Raw genomic sequence first — 20,497 nt, 5'->3', positions numbered from 1 at the left:
TGGACTTTCACTCTGTAGCCCAGGCTGGAGTGGAGTGGTGCCACCTCACTGCAACCTCTGACTCCCAGGTTCAAACAATTCTTCTGCCTCAGCCTACTGAGTAGCTGGGACTACAGGCTCACAACACCATGCCCGGTTAAATTTTTGTATTTTTAGTAGAGACAGGGTGTCACCGTGTCAGCCAGGCTAGTCTCGAACTCCTGACCTTGTGATCCGCCAGCCTCAGCCTCCCAAAGTGCTGGGATTATAGGCTTGAGCAACTGCGCCTGGCCGATGGCAGTGTTTTGAACCAAATAATTTGTTCTTCCAGACCAGGTGAATACCCTACCCAAGGGCAGAAAATCCACAGATTGGCTAATGACTTGTATAATCTGGCTGGAAAAAATAACTAGGGTCAAGCAGTCTTTTATCCTTGATTTTGAACTAAGAAGCAGAGGAAGAGTCTGGCAGGTAGCTGCAGAGGCAGAATGAAGTAACAAGATAGAGGTTAACAACAGCAAATTAGGTCAGTCAGATGAAACTAAAATCAGACGGAACGCTCAAATTTTGTAATTTTAAGTTTATTATTATTATTATTATTATTATTTTTTTTTTTTTTTTTTTTTTTTTGAGACGGAGTCTCGCGCTGTGTCACCCAGGCTGGAGTGCAGTGGCGCGATCTCGGCTCACTGCAAGCTCCGCCTCCCAGGTTCAGGCCATTCTCCTGCCTCAGCCTCCGAGTAGCTGGGACTACAGGCGCCCGCCACCACGCCCGGCTAGTTTTTTGTATTTTTAGTAGAGACGGGGTTTCACCATGTTAGCCAGGATGGTCTCGATCTCCTGACCTCGTGATCCGCCCGCCTCGGCCTCCCTAAGTTTATTATTAAAAGGACCCTTTACAGAGGTGTGAGACTGGGAGTGGTGGTTCACGCCTGTAATCCCAGCACTTTGAGAAGCCAAGGTGGGCGAGGGGTATGACCTGAGGCCGGGAGTTCAAGACCAGCCTGGCCAACATGGTGAAACACTATCTCTACCAAAAATACAAAAATTAGCCGGGTGTGGTGGTGGGAGCCTGTAATCTCAGCTACTCGAGAGGCTGAGGCATGAGAATCGCTTGAACCCGAGAGGCAGAGGTTGCAGTGAGCCCTGACTGCGCCACTGCACTCTAGCCTGGGCACAGAGAGAGATTACCTCCAAAAAAAAAAAAAAAAAAAAAGAACTCCGGACGCCGTGCTTCACACCCGTAATCCCAGTACTTTGAGAAGCTGAGGCGGGTGGATCATTTAAGGTCAGGAGTTCAAGACCAGCCTGGCCAACATGATGAAACCCCGTCTCTACTAAATATACAAAAATTAGCTGGGTGGTAGTGGCGTGCCTGTAATCCCAGCTACTCAGGAGGCTGAGGCAGGAGAATCTCTTAGGCCTCGGAGGCAGAGATCACGCCACTGTGATCAGCCTGGGCCAACAGAGTGAGACTCTGTCTCAAACAACCACCACCACCACCACCAATAAAAAATACAAAGCGATAGGCCGGGTGCGGTGGCTCAAGCCTGTAATCCCAGCACTTTGGGAGGCCGAGACGGGTGGATCACGAGGTCAGGAGATCAAGACCATCCTGGCTAACACGGTGAAACCCGGTCTCTACTAAAAAATACAAAAAATTAGCCGGGCGTGGTGGCGGGCGCCTGTAGTCCCAGCTACTCGGGAGGCTGAGGCAGGAGAATGGCATGAACCCAAGAGGCGGAGCTTGCAGTGAGCTGAGATCCGGCCACTGCACTCCAGCCTGGGCGACAGAGCAAGACTCCGTCTCAAAACAACAACAACAACAACAAAACCACAGGGCCACTAATAACATAACAGAGCTAGTAAAGATGGCTGGGAATATAGGTGGAAGCACAATCCCCGTTTAATTGCAACAAGGTTCTCTAGGTTACTTAGGGTCAGGTAAACTGGAGATCACTGACATGGAAAACAAGAAAACCCTTATTGTTTATAGCTGTTATGTATAAATATGTTATTAGCCTTAGGAAAATCATTTATGCCGAGTACAGCTTTTGAGAAAGCAAAAAGTATTAACGTCGGGTTGAATGTAATTCAAGCGAGACCTACTGGACGTGGGGTGGGGGTTGCAAGCCCATACAAAAGGCAAGCGCGGATAACTTATTTAACAAGGCTATGGGGTTATGGGGCTCGGAAAAAGAAACATCAGCGGTGGAACCTGCTCTCAGCCACCTTGCACCAGAACACAAACAATGACTCAAAAATACACGCATATGAAACGAGTATCATCTCTAAGTGAATGTGAGTGCCAAGTAGAAAGCTAGTATCCGATTTATTATCGCAACGTCTTTGTACCATTTTAACATCCATTCCAGGAAGAAAAAGCCTATTGGGAATATGGTTAATTTATAATTAAGTGCTGTTTCCCCAAATTAAAGAAACAACAACAACAAAAATCTAAAAGCCGGCGAAATACTATTTAATTTACTCAGTAACCCTTTAAAACTCTTTTAGTTGGTGGATGGGAATCCGGGCGGGGAGGCGCACTAAACCGAACGCCGGGGCAAAGGTTTCCTAAACAGTTACCGGGAGGTAACTCCGCTTTCATCTCGGACGTGGCTCAAGATTACAGGTAATCGCAGTGCCCGGAGGCGCCAGGAGGCAACTTTCACCGGGGGGAGGCGCCGGGCGCCAGGGGGCCAAGCGGCCGGGCCCGGGAGCCCACTTCACTTGGGAGCCGCCCCAGGCCAGGGGTCGACACCGCGTCCCCTCCCTTAGCCTAGCCGCGACCCAGCTTTAGGGCCTAAGGGCAAATTAAGCGCCCCGTCCTCCCGGCGCCATGTGCGCGGCCCGCCCAGGCCCTTGGCCACCGTCGCCGCGGGGGCAGGCCGCGAGCCAGAGGCCTGGTGCGCGCCCCGCCCCTGAGCCCGCAGTAGGGGCGGCCTCAGACCGTGAGCCGGGAGTCGTCCCCTTAGTCCTCCCTCGCACTCGGAGGGCCTCCGGGGCGGGGCAGGCCTTCGGGCCGGGCGGCACCCGGGCGGTCGAATCCGTCACCTCCCGCGAGTGGCCCAGCGAGGGAAGAAGCCGGTGAGTAGCCACGTCACGCTCCTCAGGGAGGCCCCGCCCCGTGCTCTTGGGCCGCCCCTCCTCGCCGTCTCCACGCCTCCGCGGGCAGTTACCGGCTCTGGCTGCTCGCGCCTCCCCAACTCGGGTAAAGCTCCTAGGCCCCTGCGTGCTGCGCCTCCGCAGCTGCCCTGCGCCAGGTGAGAGCTCGCGGCTCCCGGCTGCGGCTCCCCGCGCGTGGTGGCGGGCTCCGGGCGTGCGTCGCGGAGAGGACGGGGCCGGAGGGCGGTTGGCGCTCCGTTCGGTGCGGGGAGGGGCGTCACGCCGGACGCTGCGCGGCCTCGGCGGGCGGCGGCAGTGGCGGCCACGGCCGCCGGGCTCTCAGGTTCTCTGCCCCCAGCTGGAGCTGGTCGGTGTCCGGGCGGAGAGACGGGCAGTCGGGCTCCCTGGCCTCGGGGCCACCCCGGCCGGGGCGGCTGGGGCAAAGGGACGATGTCTGCTCGCGCCCCGGTGCCCGCCGCCCATTCTCGGGAGGATCCGCCCGCGGTGACTGCTGAGAGGGAGTCGCTGTTGGCCGCGGCGAACCGGCCGGCCGAGCAGCCGCCCCCGCCCGAACGTGAGGGCAAAGAGGCGGCGAGGGAGGACAGGGCCGCGGCCGCCACTAGCGCGGGGGCGCGGGGAGAGCCGTCGCCGGCGCTGGTGCTGGGACGCAGCGTGCCCCAGGCGGCTGTCCCCGTGAGGCCCCTGGCGCTGCACCTGGCGCACAAGGCGCGTGGGCCAGGTGGCCCCTTCGGCGGGGAGCCGCCACCACCGCCACCGCCACCGCCGCCCCCGTCGCCGTTGCCGCCGTTGCTGCGGGATCCGCCGGCCGAGGACGCCCGGGAAGAGGCGGCAGCTGGCCCTGCGGTAAAGCGGCAGCCGCCGCCACTGCCGCCTAAGGGAAATCCCTGGACCAAAAAGCCTCCCCAGCACCTGTCCCCAGACACGACAGGTCCACCGCCGCCCCCGCTGGAAACCCTGGAGGCAGGTCTGTGGTTGCTGTGCGTTGGTCACTGGCAGGGTGCGGGCAGGGCGACTTGCGGGACTTGCCGGCGCGTGGCGGCGGTAGCGGGCGCCGGGCCCGGGTAACGGCAGGCCTCCCTTCCCTGTCAGTCGGATGTAATTTGTTCCAAGGTGTCATTCACTCTGCCTATTTACATACATGGGCATCTGGGAAGGGAGCGGCAGGAAGAGGTGGGACCTCAGGTTCTCCTTGCCTGGTGCGGGCACGGAGCGGGTAGCTTGGCGGCGCAGCTCTGCTGGCGCGGTTGCGATTGTGTTTTGTCTCCACGTGTTAGTGACTTGGGAAAGTAGCTAACTTTAGATATTGCAGTGCTTCGTATGGGAAAGTTTTGGTGGATTTTTTTTTTTAAAGGATTGAAGCAAGTCAGAGCAAGGGGATTTATTCGTAAGTGGAAGCGCGATTGTAGTCTTTTAGTGTGAAATAATAAGATGAAAATCTCAAGGTTTTCGAAACACTGCTAAGCAGTTATATTAAAAATGAGACTTTAAATGTGGTTTTTAAAGTGCTTTAAGTTATGAGCGTGCTGGAAAATAAATAGGATGGTTGACATGCGAGCGTGGATTGCACGTTATGTAAATGGTTTTCTAACATTGTCAGCTCTCCTTCCCTTTAGAAGAGATAAGATTATGCCACTGTATTTGAATGCTGACCAATGCAGTATGGCCCTTGGTGCTTTATTTTGATTGTAGCAACTGCAGCTTAAGAAAATTAAAATGGGTCGGCGCTGTGGCTCATGCCTGTAATCCCAGCACTTTGGGATGCGGAGGCTGGTGGATCACCTGAGGTCAGGAGTTCGAGACCAGCCTCGCCAACATGGCGAAACCCCGTCTCTGCTAGAAATACAAAAATTAGCCAGGCGTGGTGGCGGGCCCTTGTAATCTCAGCTACTCGGGAGGCTGAGGCAGGGAGAATTGCTTGAACCCGGGAGGTGGAGGTTGCAGTGAGCCGAGATTGCTCCACTGCACTCCAGCCTGGGCAACGGAGTGAGACTACCTCTCAAAAAAAAAAAAAAAAAAAAGTTAAAATGGAAATAAAAACCATGACAAAAAGCAGTATCTGACCGGGCGCGGTGGCCTGTAATGCCAGCACTTTGGGAAGCTGAGGCGGGTGGATCACCTGAGCTCGGGAGTTTGAGACCAGCCTGACACGGAGAAACCTTGTCTCTACTAAAAATACAAATTAACCGGGCGTGGTGGCGCATGCCTGTAATCCCAGCTACTTGGGAGGCTGAAGCAGGAGAATCGCTTGAACCCGGGAGGCGGAGGTTGCGGTGAGCTGAGATCGAGCCACTGCATTCCAGCCTGGGCAACAGGAGCGAAACTCTGTCTCAAAAAAACACCAAAAAAACCCTGTATATTCTACTTTCTCAATTAAGTTGTAAATGAGTTGAACTTTTTATATGCAAATGACAGCTGTTTACTTGCAAGTCTTCATTCTTATTTAAAATTAAAGGTTAGCAGTAGAATAGGAATAGAATATTAGAGTAGAAATTAGTAGAGTAGAATAGGAATAGAATATTAGAGCATATTAGAGCATGTTTACTGTCTTGTGAGGATCAAATGCGATGAAGATGTGGTGTAAATGTAAGGCAGTTGGCGGTGCGCGGTGGCACACGCCTGTAATCCCAGCACTTTGGGAGGCCGAGGCGGGTGGATCACCTGAGGTGAGGAGTTCGAGACCAGCCTGGCCAGCATGGCGAAACCCCGTCTCTTCTAAAAATACAAAAATTAGCCTGAAGTGGTGGTGTGTGCCTGTAATACCAGCTACTCAGTAGGCTGAGGCAGGAGAATCACTTGAACCTGGGAGGCGGAGGTTGCAGTGAGCCAAGACTGAGCCACTGCATTCCATCCTGGGTGACAGAGCAAGACTCCCTCTCAAAAAAAAGAAAAAAGAAAAGGCGATTGTTACAAGCACCGTTATGTTATGTTAACATTTCTTCAGAGGAACTCTCCAATAGAGGGAGATAAGTGTTGAGTTGATTGATTCTCTTGCCTTTGCACAGAAATACTCCTAATTAATTGTTGGTAACTTTTGACACTTGCAGAAAAAAACTTAACAGTTTGCTCTGGATTTAATGTTGGCATAATTCCTTACTCGCTGTAAAGAGCTGTTTGTTTACCCCTGTTACTAACTGAAGAGAACACTGTTAAGTAAAGACCTCATAAAGTTTTTCTTTTTTTTCTTTTTTAAAACCCAGTGGCAAGCACTCTAAAATTTAGCAAAGAAAGAAAACCCTAGTGAATCATCTTATTTACTGTTTCACCTCTCTACTTCTAGACTTATAGACAATTGTATATTCAGTGAATTACCAAGTAGGAACCCTTTGTTGATCATAAAACCGGTATTACAGATTTTAAAACTTTGAAGCCATGCATGGTAGTGTGTGCCTGTAGTTTTAGCTCCTTGGGAGGCTGAGGCTGGAAAAATCAGTTTTGCCCAGGAGTTTGAGGCTGTAGTGTCCTATCATAGTGCCTGTGAATAGCCACTGCATTCTAGCCTGGGCAATATAGCAAGACCACATTTAAAATAATAATAATAATAATAATAATAGAACTTTAAAAACTGTTAAGGTAAGCCTTGGGAACTTTAATTGCAAATGACCTGTGAAAAATATTTAACAGTTAACCTATTGATGCTTTCATTCTCCAGTCTTCACTGGAGATTAAGAACACTGTGATACTAGTTTTATGGTATGGTTCACGGGAATTTCAGTTTTGCTGAAATTTTGTCTTGTGTAGAAAGTTGTCTTGTGTAGGCAACTCTTTTCTGTCTTTGGATGGAATCCATTCTGCACTGGCAGGAAGACCATCTTTCAGACCTGGAATAGTGTAGTAATAGTGTAGTAACCATGGTCTCTTCCCAACACTGACTCTGCACCCACCTCCCTCCCTCCCTCCCTCCCTCCCTTCCCTCCTTCCTTCCTCAGATGGTGTCTCTCTGTGTTGCCCAGGCTGGTCTTGAACTGCTGACCTCAAGCAATCCTCCTGCTTCCCAAAGTGCAGGGATTACAGACGTAATCAGGCTTTCTGTTTTCTTCAGCAAATTTACAACTTCAGAAGTAAAGAAATAGGACCACACTCTATTTGCATAATTTAGGTAACTTAGATAAGAGAGATTGTGGTGTAGAAATGTACTGTTTTGAGAGACTTGGGTTCTAGTGCAGGTATTTGTTACTAACTAGCTAGTTGACTTCTGGCAAGATTTCTGGGCATTATAAATGAATAACATGGATGGGCTCATCTCCTTTGGTTCATAATACCAGAGTGCCACTTACAACCTGGCTGCCTTGGCTTCCATTTATTTATTTATTTAATATTATTTAATTTACTTAATACATTTTACTTTAATTTATTTAAATAGGTAGGTAGATCGTCAGTCTTGCTCTATTGCAGTGGTGAGATCGTAGCTCACTGCAGCCTTGACCTCCTGGACTCAAGCAATTCCCCTGCCTTGGCATTCCAAGTAGTTGGGATGACAGGCATGCATGTCATTCCATGGAATTAGCTATGCCCGGCTAATGATTTTTAATTTTTTTTTTTGTATAGACAGGATCCCCCTTTGTTGCTCAGGCTGATATTGAGCTCTTGGGGTCAAGATATCCTCCTGCCTCAGCCCCTGCAAAGTGCTGGGGCTACAGGTGTAAGCCACCCTGCCTGTCAACTTTCTATTTACTATTTTCTCTTTTTTTTTTTTTTTTTTTTTTTTGAGACGGAGTCTCGCTCTGTCGCCCAGGCTGGAGTGCAGTGGCACGATCTCTGCTCACTGCAAGCTCCGCCTCCCGGGTTCGTGCCATTCTCCTGCCTCAGCCTCCCGAGTAGCTGGGACTAAAGGCGCCCGCCACCATGCCTGGCTAATTTTTTGTATTTTTAGTAGAGACAGGGTTTCACCGTTTTAGCCAGGATGGTCTCAATCTCCTGACCTCGTGATCCACCCGCCTCAGCCTCCCAAAGTGCTGGGATTACAGGTGTGAGCCACCGCGCCTGGCCTTTTTTTTTTTTGAGACGGAGTTTCATTCTTATTGCCCAGGCTGGAGTGTAATAATGTGATCTCGGCTCACCGCAACCTCCACCTCCTGGGTTCCAGTGATTCTCCTGCCTCAGCCAGCCGAGTAGCTGGGATTACAGGCATGCGGCACCATGCCTGGCTGATTTTTATATTTTTAGTAGAGATGGGGTTTTTCCGTGTTGGTCAGGCTGTCTTGACCTCCTGACCTCAGGTGATCCTCCCACCTCCGCCTTCCAAAGTGCTGGGATACAGGTGTGAGACACCGTGCCCGGCCGGGCTTTCTATTTTCTTTCCTTTTTTTTTTTTTTTTTTTGAGACAGAGTCTTGCTCTGTCACTCAGGCTGGAGTGCAATGGTGCAATCTTGGCTCACTGCAACCCCCGACCTGGTCCCAGGTTTGAGCAGTTCTCCTGCCTCAGCCTCCTGAGTAGCTGGGACTACAGGTGCGTGCAACCATGCCCAGTTAATTATTTTTTTTTGTATTTTTAGTAGAGACGGGGTTTCACCACGTTGGCCAGGCTGGTCTCGAACTCCTGACCTCAGTAGATCTGCCCGCCTTGGCCTCCCAAAGTGCTGGGATTACAGGGGTGAGCCACCATGCTTGATCTTGGGCTTTCTATTTTCTTAAGCAAATTTGCAACTTAAGAAGTAAATACATAGGACCAGAGGTTGTTTAAAGTTCACAGTGGGTACCTCTAAATCTATTAGTTATCTATTAGTGATTGTATAATTTATACAATATAAATTGTATAATTCTACAAAACAGGATACTCTTTGAGAGAGATAATTGCATTGAAATAATAGACTTAAATCAGGTCTATCCTGCTCAAACTTGGATTTACTGTCACTCTGTTAATGAGGTAAAGGAATTCCATCCACAAAATTTTGCCAGGAAGTTTCTTACTACAGTTAGAAACATAGGAAACACATGGGAGAGTATTTCAGGACAGAAATTATGAATCTTCTCTACATTAAAACCTGCAGATCTAAGTGAACCAGATTCTTGATGCCTCGGCCCTTGTGAGAGACTTTCTTCCACTTTTAGGATGATTTTGATCATGTGTTGCTGTTTCCAGAAATCCAGATAAGGCACTCTTCAGCCAAAGTTGCTGCCCACCCAAGAGGCCTGCTATCTTGAAATTTAGTCATGAGACCAGAAGGAACTTCCCCCATCTGTGTCCTGACTTGGCATTAGTTTCATTTTGGATACCTCCTTTTTTTTTTTGAGATGGAACCTCGCTCTTGTCGCCCAAGCTGGAGTGCAATGGCGCAGTCTCGGCTCACTGCAACCTCCACCTCGCGTGTTCAAGCGATTCTCCTGCTTCAGCCTTCTGAATAGCTGGAATTACAGGCGCTTGCCACCATGCCTGCATAATTTTTGTATTTTCAGTAGAGATGGGGTTTCACCATGTTGGCCAGGCTGATATTGAATTTTGGACCTCAGATGATTGACCCACTCTGGCCTCCCAAAGTGCTGGGATTATAGGCGTGAGCCACTGTGCGCAGCTTTTTTTTTTTTTTTTTTTTTTTTTTTTTAAAGAGACTGGGTCTCACTTTGTCACCCAGGCTAGAGTAGGAGTACAGTGGTACAGTCATAGCTCACTGCAGCCTATAACTCCTGGGACCACGGGGTCCTCCTGCCTCAGCCTCTCAAGTAGCTAGGACTACAGGCGTGTGCTACCATGCCTGGCAAATTATTTTATTTTTATTTTTTAAATTTAAAAATAGTGACAGTATCTTGCTATGTTGCCTAGGCTGGTCTCAGAACTCTTGAACTCAAGCTATTTTTATTATTTTTAGAGACAGGGTCTCCCTATATTGCCCAGGCGTAGTCTTGAACTCTTGGCCTCAAAGGATTCCCCGCCTTAGCCTCCCAAAGTGCTGCTATTACAGGTGTGAGCCTGGCCTTGCAGATTTCTTTTTTTTTTCCCTCTTTTTTTTTTTTTGAGACGGAGTCTCGCGCTGTGTCACCCAGGCTGGAGTGCAGTGGCGCGATCTCGGCTCACTGCAAGCTCCGCCTCCCAGGTTCAGGCCATTCTCCTGCCTCAGCCTCCGAGTAGCTGGGACTACAGGCGCCCGCCACCACGCCCGGCTAGTTTTTTTTTTGTATTTTTAGTAGAGACGGGGTTTCACCATGTTAGCCAGGATGGTCTCGATCTCCTGACCTCGTGATCCGCCCGCCTCGGCCTCCCAAAGTGCTGGGATTACAGGCTTGAGCCACCGCGCCCGGCCTTTTTCCCTCTTTTAAATAATTTATTTTAAACCTATTATATCATACAGTATGTTTTATACAGATATATAACACCCTAACAAGATAAAGCAAAGCCAAAAAAGTTTATCTTATTAGAAAGAAGATACACCATAACTTATTCTCTTCGAACAGTATTGCACTTTAACTTTTCTTTTCTTTTTTTTTTTTTTTTTTGAGACGGAGTCTTGCTGTGTCTCCCGGACTGGAGTGCAGTGGCACCATCTCGGCTTACTGCAAGCTCCGCCTCCCGGGTTCACGCCATTCTCCTGCCTCAGCCTCCTGAGTAGCTGGGACTACCGGCGCCACCACGCCCGGCTAATTTTTTTGTATTTTTGGAAGAGACAGGGTTTCACCGTGTTAGCCAGGATGGTCTCGATCTCCTGACTTTGTGATCCACCCGCCTCAGCCTCCCAAAGTGGTGGGATTACAGGCGTGAGCCACCACGCCCGGCCAACTTTTCTTAATTTGACAAAGCATTCATGAAACAGCCTGCAGACTAGTTTCAACAGATAAATAACACCTGTTAGCAGACATGAGCGTCCTAAATTTTTATTAGGTATGAATTTTACAAACTTTACTTACATTGACCGTAACGGTGGAGCTGGAGAATATTGCGCCTTCTCCAAGCTGCCTGGTGAGAACCAGCAGTAGTGTGGTGGCACTTATGGCCCTTTCCAAGGCCATGGCTCTTTTGGCCTGCAGATGGCAGCCCATGCATCTCTCTATGCTTGTGGACTGGTCTGGTGATCCATTGGGTGTCAGGATTTCTTCTGATAGCTTTATGGAATGGATCAATGGGGATAACCTCAAAAAACTTGTATGTGGAATCTTCACCAACCCAGTAAGAATTCAGGACTCTTAGAGCCCCACAGGGGCATCCAGCTCGCTCCTTTGCAACGGACTGAAGACTTTGAGCAAACCTTTAGCTGGTTAACACCATGATGGACAGGCTTGCTGTAAGTTGCACCCTTAGGAACTGGGTGTTTTCAGCCACCATGGTGAACATGAATCCTATATATAACATAAACTTGCTTGGCCTTGTAGCCCAGTTGGCGCGCTTTATCAGGCCGAGTGGAGTGGGGAGCGCTGTGGAGGGCAGAGACCTGGCAGTACTGCCAGCAACCTCCTCTTAGAAGAAAGCGCATGACATTAGACTGCTTTTCTCCATAGCTCCTGGATTTACTTGTATGCACCCATCTTGGCTTACCTGATGGCTGCCACTAGACGGAAAAGGTGCAGATTCTTTATTAAAATCACAATATGGGTTTATTAATCCCTTACTTGTAGTTATGGTTGTTTTTTGCCTGTTAAACATCAGCATTCTAGTATAATTTCCATTCTTTTGCTCATAAAAATATGATGTGTAAAAAATACTGATTTTTTTCAAAAAGTTCTTGCTTTTCTTGAACCCTATGTTCATCATCAGCCCTCTTTTCTCCTACTATTTGGTTCTTCAACCTTATTTTCTCCTGTTTGGTTCTTAGAAACCTCAAGTAAGCTTACTGTTGTTACCCTAATTACTTTTTTTTGTTTTTTTTTTTTGAGGGGGACGGAGTCTTGCTGCAGACCAGTGCAGGCTGGAGTGCAGTGGCACGATCTCGGCTCACTGCAAGCTCTGCCTCCTTGGTTTGTGCCGTTCTACTGCCTCAGGCTCCCGAGTAGCTGGGACAACAGGCACCTACCATCACGCCTGGCTAATTTTTTTGTATTTTTAGTAGAGACAGGGTTTCACTGTGTTACCCAGGATGGTCTCGATCTCCTGACCTCGTGATCCGCCTGCCTCGGCCTCCCAAAGTGCTGGGATTACAGGCGTGTAATCCCACGGCCATGAAATACCATTTTAAGTAAGTTATATAGAAAAAACTGCATAAATATATTCTCTTTACAAAAATAAAAAACTTTCATGTCACCTTAAGAATTCACTGAGGCTGGGCGCAGTGGCTCACGCCCGTAATCCCAGCACTTTGGGAGGTAGAGGCTGAGGTGGGTGGATCATGAAGTCAGGAGATCGAGACCATCCTGGCTAACACGGTGAAACCCTGTCTCTACTAAAAATACAAAAAATGTTAGCTGGGCATGGTGGCGGGTGCCTGTAGTCCCCAGCTATTCGGGAGGCTGAGGCAGGAGAATGGGGTGAACCTGGGAGGTGGAGCTTGCAGTGAGCCAAGATGGCACCTCTGCACTCCAACCTGGGCGACAGAGCAAGACTCGGTCTCAAAATAATTTACTAAATCTAAACTCCTTTTAAAAATTGCTGAGGACTGGTCGGGCGCGGTGGCTCACGCCCTTAATCTGAGCACTTTGGGTGGCTGAAGCAGGCGGATCACCTGAGGTCAGAAGTTCCAGACCAGGCTGGCCAACACGGTGAAACCCCGTCTCTACTAAATATACAAAAATCAGCCGAGGGTGTTGGCCAGCACCTGTAATCCCAGCTACTTGGGAGGCTGAGGCTGGAGAATTGCTTAAAAACCCGGGAGGCAGAGGTTGCGCTGAGCTAAGATGGTGCCATTGCATTTCAGCCTGGCGAGTGAAATTCCATCTCAAAAAAAAAAAAAAAAAAAAGGCTGAGGATGGCCGGCCGTGGTGGCTCACACCTGTAATCCTAACACTTTGGGAGACCAAGGTGACCAGGGTTTGAGGCCAGGAATTTGAGACCAGCCTGGGCAACATAGTGAAACCCCATCTCAATTTAAAAAAAAAAAAAAAAAGCTAAGGAATGGTCCTAAATATAGCTGACATAGTTAATTTAGATATTTACCTATTGATCATCTTGATTTTTTTTCATTTTTGTATTTAGGTGAGGAAACCGAACATTTTTATACATCTTATATCCATGTGTGCCTTTCTCTAGGGTAGATGCTGAGAAGTAGAATTGTTAGGTTATAGAGCATTTTTTTTTAGTTTACAAGTTGCTTTTTATTTATTTATTTTTTAAATTTTTAAATTTTTATTTTTATTTTTTATTTGTGCTAGGATTACAGGCGTGAGCCACCGTGCTGGCCTTTACAAGTTGCTTTTTATTTATTTATTTTTTTTTTTTTTTGAGACGGAGTCTCGCTCTGCCGCCCAGGCTGGAGTGCAGTGGCCGGATCTCAGCTCACTGCAAGCTCCGCCTCCCGGGTTCACGCCATTCTCCTGCCTCAGCCTCCCGAGTAGCTGGGACTACAGGCGCCCGCCACTGCGCCCGGCTAGTTTTTTGTATTTATTAGTAGAGACGGGGTTTCACCGTGTTAGCCAGGATGGTCTCGATCTCCTGACCTTGTGATCCGCCCGTCTCGGCCTCCCAAAGTGCTGGGATTACAGGCTTGAGCCACCGCGCCCGGCCCTACAAGTTGCTTTTTAAAGTAACTGTACAAATTGATACTCCCACTATTAGAATTTGAGAATTGTCTTCTTTCACATTTTTTTTTTTTTTTTTTGAGACAGAGTCTCACTGTTTCACCGAGTCTGGAGTGCAGTGTCACTGTGTCAGCTCACTGCAACCTCCGTCTCCTGGGTTCAAGCAATTCTCCTGCCTCAGCCTCCCGAGTAGCAGGGATTACAGGCGTCCACCACCACGCCCGGCTAGTTTTTATATTTTTACTAGAGACGGGATTTCACCATGTTGGCCAGGCTGGTCTTGAACTCCTGACCTCAGGTGATCCGCCTGCCTTGGCCTCCTAAGGTGCTGGAAGTACAGGTGTGAGCCACTGCGCCCGGGCCTTCTTTAACATTTTTAAAAGCACTAATTTTTACTACATTTGCCCTTAAATATGATAAAATGTGAAATATTGATATCATCAGTGCATTTTCTTAATTAAAATTTTGCCAAAAGGTTATGGTCATAAGAATTAAACTGAGTGAAATAGGCTCTGTTATGTTGTAGCTTTTGTTTAAAGTATCCTAGCCCTTAAAAGTATATTGTTTTCCTTATCTGTTTATAGTTATTTCCTTGTAGGTCCCAGGATTTAAAAATAACATTTTATTATTTATTTGTTTTTATTTTGTTTATTTATTTTTTTGAGATGGAGTCTCGCGCTCTTCCTCAGGCTGGAGTGCAGTGGCACCATCTCGGCTCACTGCAACCTCTGCCTCCTGGGTTCAAGCGATTCTCATGCCTCAGCCTCCAGGCACAGCCCCTGTGCCTGGCTTGTTTCTTACTTAGAAACAAAAAACAGATTTCATCTGTATGAATATACATGTTTTAGGCCGGGTGCGGTGGCTCACGCCTGTAATCCCAGCACTTTGGGAGGCTGAGGCAGGCAGATCACAAGATCAGAGATCCAGATTATCCTGGCTAACACAGTGAAGCCCCATCTCTACTAAAAATATGAAAGATTAGTCGGGCGTGGTGGCATATGCCTATCGTCCCAGCTACTCAGGAGGCTGAGGCAGGAGAATCGCTTGAACCTGGGAGGCAGAGGTTGCAGTGAGCCAAGATTGCACCACTATACTCCAGCCTGGGTGACAGAATGAGACTCTGTCTCAAAAAAAAAAAAAAAAAAAGATATACATATTTTTTAATGTGAAAAAATTTTTAATTTAAAACAATTTCCTAAATTGGCTTGCTATTTCAGTCTTAGGTGTTCTCTAATGACATGCAGTGTGATTTCCTCCATGTTAAAACAATGAGAAAATGAAAAATTTCCTTTCTTAGACTTCTTTTACCTGTAATCTGTATGTATATATAATTTTTTTTTTTTTTTTTTTTGTATCAGAGTCTCACTCATTTTGACCAGGCTGGTCTTGAACTTCTGGCCTCAAGAGATCTGCCTGCCTTGGCCTCCCAAAACTGTTGGGATTACAGGTGTGAGCCACTGAGCCTGGCCTGTGTATGTAAAATTATATTTAAAACCTGGTGGACTTCTTTCCATGTCAGTACATACACAGCTTTGTCTGATTTCTAAAAGTTATATAGTATTTTGTGTATTAATACGTAGAGGCTAAATAGGATTATCAACAAAGTTGCACTGAACATCCTATATAGACATCTTTGTACCTTTTCTTGATTCCCAGATAATTTCCCGAAAATGGAATTCTTTTATTAAAAGGATATATACATTTTAGATGACAGATTACCCTTGAAAGATATACTACCTTGCCTGGGCGCCGTGGCTCATGCCTGTAATCCCGGCACTTTGGGAGGCCAAGGTGGGCGGATTACTTGAGGTCAGGAGTTTGAGACCAGCCTGGCTAACATGGTGAAACCCTGTCTCTCCTAAAAATCCAAAAAAGTTAGCCAGGCGTGCTGGCAGGCGCCTGTAACCCCAGCTGCTTGGGAGGCTGAGGCAGGAGAAGGGCTTGAACCCAGGAAGGGGAGGTTGCAGTGAGCCAAGACTGTGCCACTGCACTCCAGCCTGGGTGACAGAGTGAGAAGACTCTGTCTCAAAAAAAAAAAAGAAAAAAGAAAAGAAAGAAATACTACTTCATACTCTTACCAACAGCATGAGAGAAATAAGAGACTCTGTCTCAAAAAAAAAAGTTATATTTGTAATTTTCTCCTGTTATATTCTTTTTTTTTTTTTTTTTTTACAGAATCTAGCTCTGTCACCCCAGCTGGAGTGCAGTGGTTGGATCTCGGCTCACTGCAACATCCACCTCCCGGGTTCAAGCGATTCTCCTGCCTCACCCTTCTGAGTAGCTGGGACTATGGGCATATGCCACCACACCTGGCTAATTTTTCTATTTTTAGTAGAGATGGGGTTTCACCATGTTGGCCAGGCTGGTCTCAAACTCTTGACCTCCAGTGATCCGCCCGCTTTGGCCTCCCGAAGTGCTGGGATTACAGGTGTGAGCCACCAGGCCTAGCTTATATTCTATTAATGAAAGGATTGTTCTGTTCGTTCAGTGTAACACATTGTTAATACTTCTTTCTTCTTGATTTGGAGACTGAAGACCACCTTGAATCTATGTGTCAAATGGAGTTGATTTTTTGCTAGGAATTTGAGTCTTAGAACTTTGGATTTTGTTGGAAATTATAATTATACTGATTTACTGAAATTGCCATAATAGTTATTTTGTTAAATTTATTGAATGAAGTAGTTGTAAAAACAATTCTATATATTTTCTTTAGAGTTCGGTTCCCTCAAAATTATAAAAGCAGGAAAACTCAAGACAAAGAAATCCAACAAGGTATGTTTTCATAGGAAATAGTTCTTAACTGTACTGATTTTTGAAAATTGAGGCTAAGAACTCTTAGGTTATTGTAAGTGTATTTTTCTTCTAATTGTACTGTTGGTATTAGATTAAAGTTAATATTATGGAGAATCATAACCTTTATCCAAATCTCTATATATGCCTTTGCTATCATGTATAACTCAATTTAGTTAATGTCATTAAATAGTGGTGAAAGTTTTATCATAAGATTAAGCCATTCTTATTGCAAATGTTCTATTGTTTGCAGAAACTTTTAGATTAATTTGGCAGATGCCTGCATATAACTGAATGTAAATGATTATTAAAACTTCTTTCACTTTTAGAAAATGTTTTTTTCTGCTTAAAATTTCTAAAACTAATTTGCAGACCTAACTCTTATTTGTTACTTCTTAGGCTAGTGATTTCAGCGATATGGAGAATTGGCCAACACCAAGTGAATTAGTGAACACTGGAGTGAGTATTATTTTAAAGTTTTTCTTTAAAGAAAGGAAAATATATCCATTTCAACATGCAGAATTTTATTTTACTTAAAATGTAAAGAATTGTCATACTGGGGGACAGATTTTTTTTATTTGTTTAAGACAGGGTCTTGCTCTGTCACCAGGCTGGAGTACAGTAGTGTGATCACAGCTCATTGTAGCCTCAAACTCCTAGGCTCAGGTGATCTTCCTACCTTGACCTCCAGAGTAGCTGGGACTACAGGCACGCACCACTGTGCACAGCTAATTTTTGTATTTTTCATAGAGACGGGATTTTGCTGGTCTCCAACTCCTGAGCTCAAGTGATCCTCCTGCCTCAGCCTCCCAAAGTGTTGAGATTATAGTATGAGCTACGAACCTGGCTGAGGAACAGATTTAAAACCTTGATTCATCAAGAAGATTACATTTTGTTAGTTTAATTTGCAGTTATTCTTTGATGCTGCCAGTAACATTAGTAATGAACTTGTCTTAAGCTTTACTCATGGTAAGCTTAACCTAACCTATTATTTCTTTCTTTCTTTTTTTTTTTTTTTGTTTGTTTGAGACAGGGTCTCATTCCATTACCCAGGCTGGAGTGCAGTGATGTGATCACAGCTCACTGCAGCCTTGGCCTCCCAGGCTCAGGTGATCCTCCACCTTTGCCTCCCAAGTAGCTGGGACTACAGGTGTGCGCCACCACACTGGCAGGTTTTAAACTTTTTGTAGAGATGGGGGTTTGGCCATGTTGTCCAGGCTGATATCGAACTCCTGAGCTCAAGCAATTGGCTCGCCTCAGCCTCCCAAAGTGCTGGGATTATAGGCGTTAGCCACCATGCCTCGCCTATTATTTCTTTAATAATGAAGACATGGCCGGGCGCGGTGGCTCAAGCCTGTAATCCCAGCACTTTGGGAGGCCGAGACGGGCGGATCACGAGGTCAGGAGATCGAGACCATCCTGGCTAACACGGTGAAACCCCATCTCTACTAAAAATTACAGAAAACTAGCCGGGCGAGGTGGCGGATGCCTGTAGTCCCAGCTACTCGGGAGGCTGAGGCAGGAGAATGGCATGAACCCGGGAGGCGGAGCTTGCAGTGAGCCGAGATCCGGCCACTGCACTCCAGCCTGGGTGACAGAGCAAGACTCCGTCTAAAAAAAAAAAAAAAAAAAAAAAAATAATAATAATGAAGATATATTATAAATTGTAATCAAATTTTTATATTTGTATAAAATCACATACATTGATAAAGAGGTGCTGAAAACATGGCAGCTATCCTTTTGATAGTTTACCCACTTTTCAGATAACCTAGTTTAATTCATCACAGTTCCCTCATCTGATTGTATTCTTTTTTTGAGACAGAGTCTTGCTCTGTTGCCCAGGCTGGAGTGCAGTGGTGGGATTTCAGCTCACTGCAACCTCTGCCTCCCTGGTTTAAGTGATTCTCCTGCCTTAGCCTCCTGAGTAGCTGGTATTACAGGCACGCACCACCACATCCGGCTAATTTTTGTATTTTTAGTAGAGACTGGGTTTCACCATGTTGGTCCCCAACTTCTGACTGCGGGTGATCCACCCACCTTGGCCTCCCAAAGTGCTGGGATTACAGGCGTGAGCCACCGTGCCTGGCCTCCTCTGGTTGTATTCTTAAGAGGTAACCTTATATGCGAGATTTGCATTTTCTAGAATTTTGTATATATGGAAGCATTCAGTAGGTACTCTTTTTTCTTTTTTTTTTCCTGGCTTCTACTCAGCATGATTATTTTGGGATTTTACTTGTGTGTCAGCGGTTCATTCCTTTTTCTTGCTGAGTAGTATGGATGTAACACAGTTTGTCCATTCACCTATTGTTAATGGACATTTGGATTAATTTTGGGTTTTGGTTGATACAGATAAAACTGCTATATGAACGTTTGTGTAGAAAATTTTTCATTTTTTCTTGGGTATGTCACTAGGCTGGATCATAGAGTAGCTACCTGTTTTAGCTTTTTAAGAAATTGCCGAATTTGCACTTCTATCAGCAGTGTACGTGAATTCCAGTTACTCCACATTTTCACTCCCTCTCTTTTTTTTTTTTTGTGAGACCCGGTCTCACTTTGTCACCCAGGCTGGAGTGCATTGGCATGATCTCAGCTCACTGTAGCCTTGACCTCCTGGGCTGAAGTGATCCCCCACCTCAGCCCCATAAGTAGCTGGGACTATAGGCATGCACCACCATGCCTGGCTAAGTTTTTTGTATTTTTGTAGAGATGGGGTTTTGCCATGTGCCCAGTCTGGTCTCAAATTCCTGAGCTCAACTAATCTACCTGCCTTGGCTTCCCAAAGTGCTGGGATTACAGGTGTGAGCCACCGCACCCATCTTTACTCGCCCATAGTTTAGTCAAGTTTCAAAAAAATTTTAGCCATTCTAATAAATGTGGAGTGGTCTCCCATTGCAGTTTTAATTTACATTTTTCTGACGAATGAATGCAATAATCTTTTCATAGATTTGCCATTGGTATATCTTTTTGATGAAGTATCTGATCAATCTGCCCATTTAAAAAAATGGAAGGCTGGGTGCAGTGGTTCATGCCTGTAATTGCAGCACTTTGGGAGGCTGAGGAGGGTGAATCATTGGGGTCAGGAGTTTGAGACCAGCCTGACCAACAGGGCGAAACCCTGTCTCTACTTAAAAAAAAAAACAAAACTAGCCAGGTGTGGTGACATGTGCCTGTAATACCAGCTACTAGGGAGGCTGAAGCAGGAGAATTGCTTGAACCCAGGTGGTGGAGGCTGCAGTGAGCCGAGATCGTGCCACTGCACTCCAGCCTGGGCAACAGAGTGAGACTCCTTCCCCCCCACCAAAAAAAAGTGGAATTGATTTCTTGTTACTGAGTTTTGAAAGTTCATTCTGTATTTTAGATAAAAGTTCTTTGTCAAATACTTAACAAATACTTTCTCCTAGTCTGCAGCTTTACTTTTAACTGTCTTTTGAGAAGTAATTTTTTGCTTTTGATAACAGTTTTTGTCATTTGTTTTGCATTTTTAAGTTAAGTATATTACCACAAATTTTTTGGTGTGTTAGTGAAAATGTTAATGGAAATCATTTCATTCTGAAAACCTTTTTGCAGTTTCAGAGTGTCCTCAGCCAAGGAAATAAAAAGCCACAAAATAGAAAAGAAAAAGAAGAGAAGGTTGAAAAGAGAAGTAACAGTGAGAGCAAAGAAAATCGGGAAACAAAGTTAAATGGTCCTGGTGAAAATGTCAGTGAGGATGAGGCTCAGTCAAGTAATCAACGAAAGAGAGGTCAGTTTGTCCATATCTTTATTTTGATTTTAGTTTTTGAAGAAAGTTGTAATGAGGAATTGTATTTCATTAACTTATCTCTGATAGTCAAAAATGTATAGTTTGTATTTCTTCAGGATAAACAATCTGCAGTGGTAACTCATTTGCTTTTGCAACATTTCTGAACTATTAGACTTTCCTTTTTGTATGTAACTTGTATTCTATGCAAGAAAATGGAATGGAGTTCCACTTAGAGGTACAGTTGTAGATACATTCTTGGAAAGTTG

At 46.1% G+C, this 20,497-nt stretch overlaps 1 protein-coding gene and 1 pseudogene across 10 annotated transcripts in view; one reads left to right on the top strand and one right to left on the bottom strand.

Moving 5' to 3' along the window:
• The first annotated feature begins 2,098 nt into the window (after positions 1-2,098).
• Positions 2,099-20,497, top strand: part of LARP1B (La ribonucleoprotein 1B) — a 156,399-nt gene continuing 138,000 nt past the window's right edge. For 5 of the 10 annotated variants that reach the window (XR_001902838.3, XM_003899180.5, XM_017959039.3 and 2 more), the window contains exons 1-4: positions 3,313-4,069; positions 16,413-16,471; positions 16,889-16,948; positions 20,057-20,231. Coding sequence is in view for 8 of the 10 variants with exons in the window: in XM_003899180.5 (XP_003899229.3) it covers positions 3,535-4,069; positions 16,413-16,471; positions 16,889-16,948; positions 20,057-20,231 (829 nt within the window). In the remaining 2 variants the exon portion in view is untranslated. Of the gene's footprint in view, positions 3,067-3,111; positions 3,243-3,312; positions 4,070-16,412; positions 16,472-16,888; positions 16,949-20,056; positions 20,232-20,497 lie in introns of those variants that run through there. The other 5 variants (XR_002522199.2, XM_009207546.4, XM_009207551.3 and 2 more) reach the window with 3 other exon arrangements.
• Positions 10,939-11,557, bottom strand: LOC101013574 (annotated as a pseudogene).

This window comes from Papio anubis, chromosome 3, assembly GCF_008728515.1.
Source record: "Papio anubis isolate 15944 chromosome 3, Panubis1.0, whole genome shotgun sequence".
In the NCBI taxonomy this organism is placed as follows: domain Eukaryota; kingdom Metazoa; phylum Chordata; class Mammalia; order Primates; family Cercopithecidae; genus Papio; species Papio anubis.
This window is presented reverse-complemented; position numbering and strand designations above follow the sequence as displayed.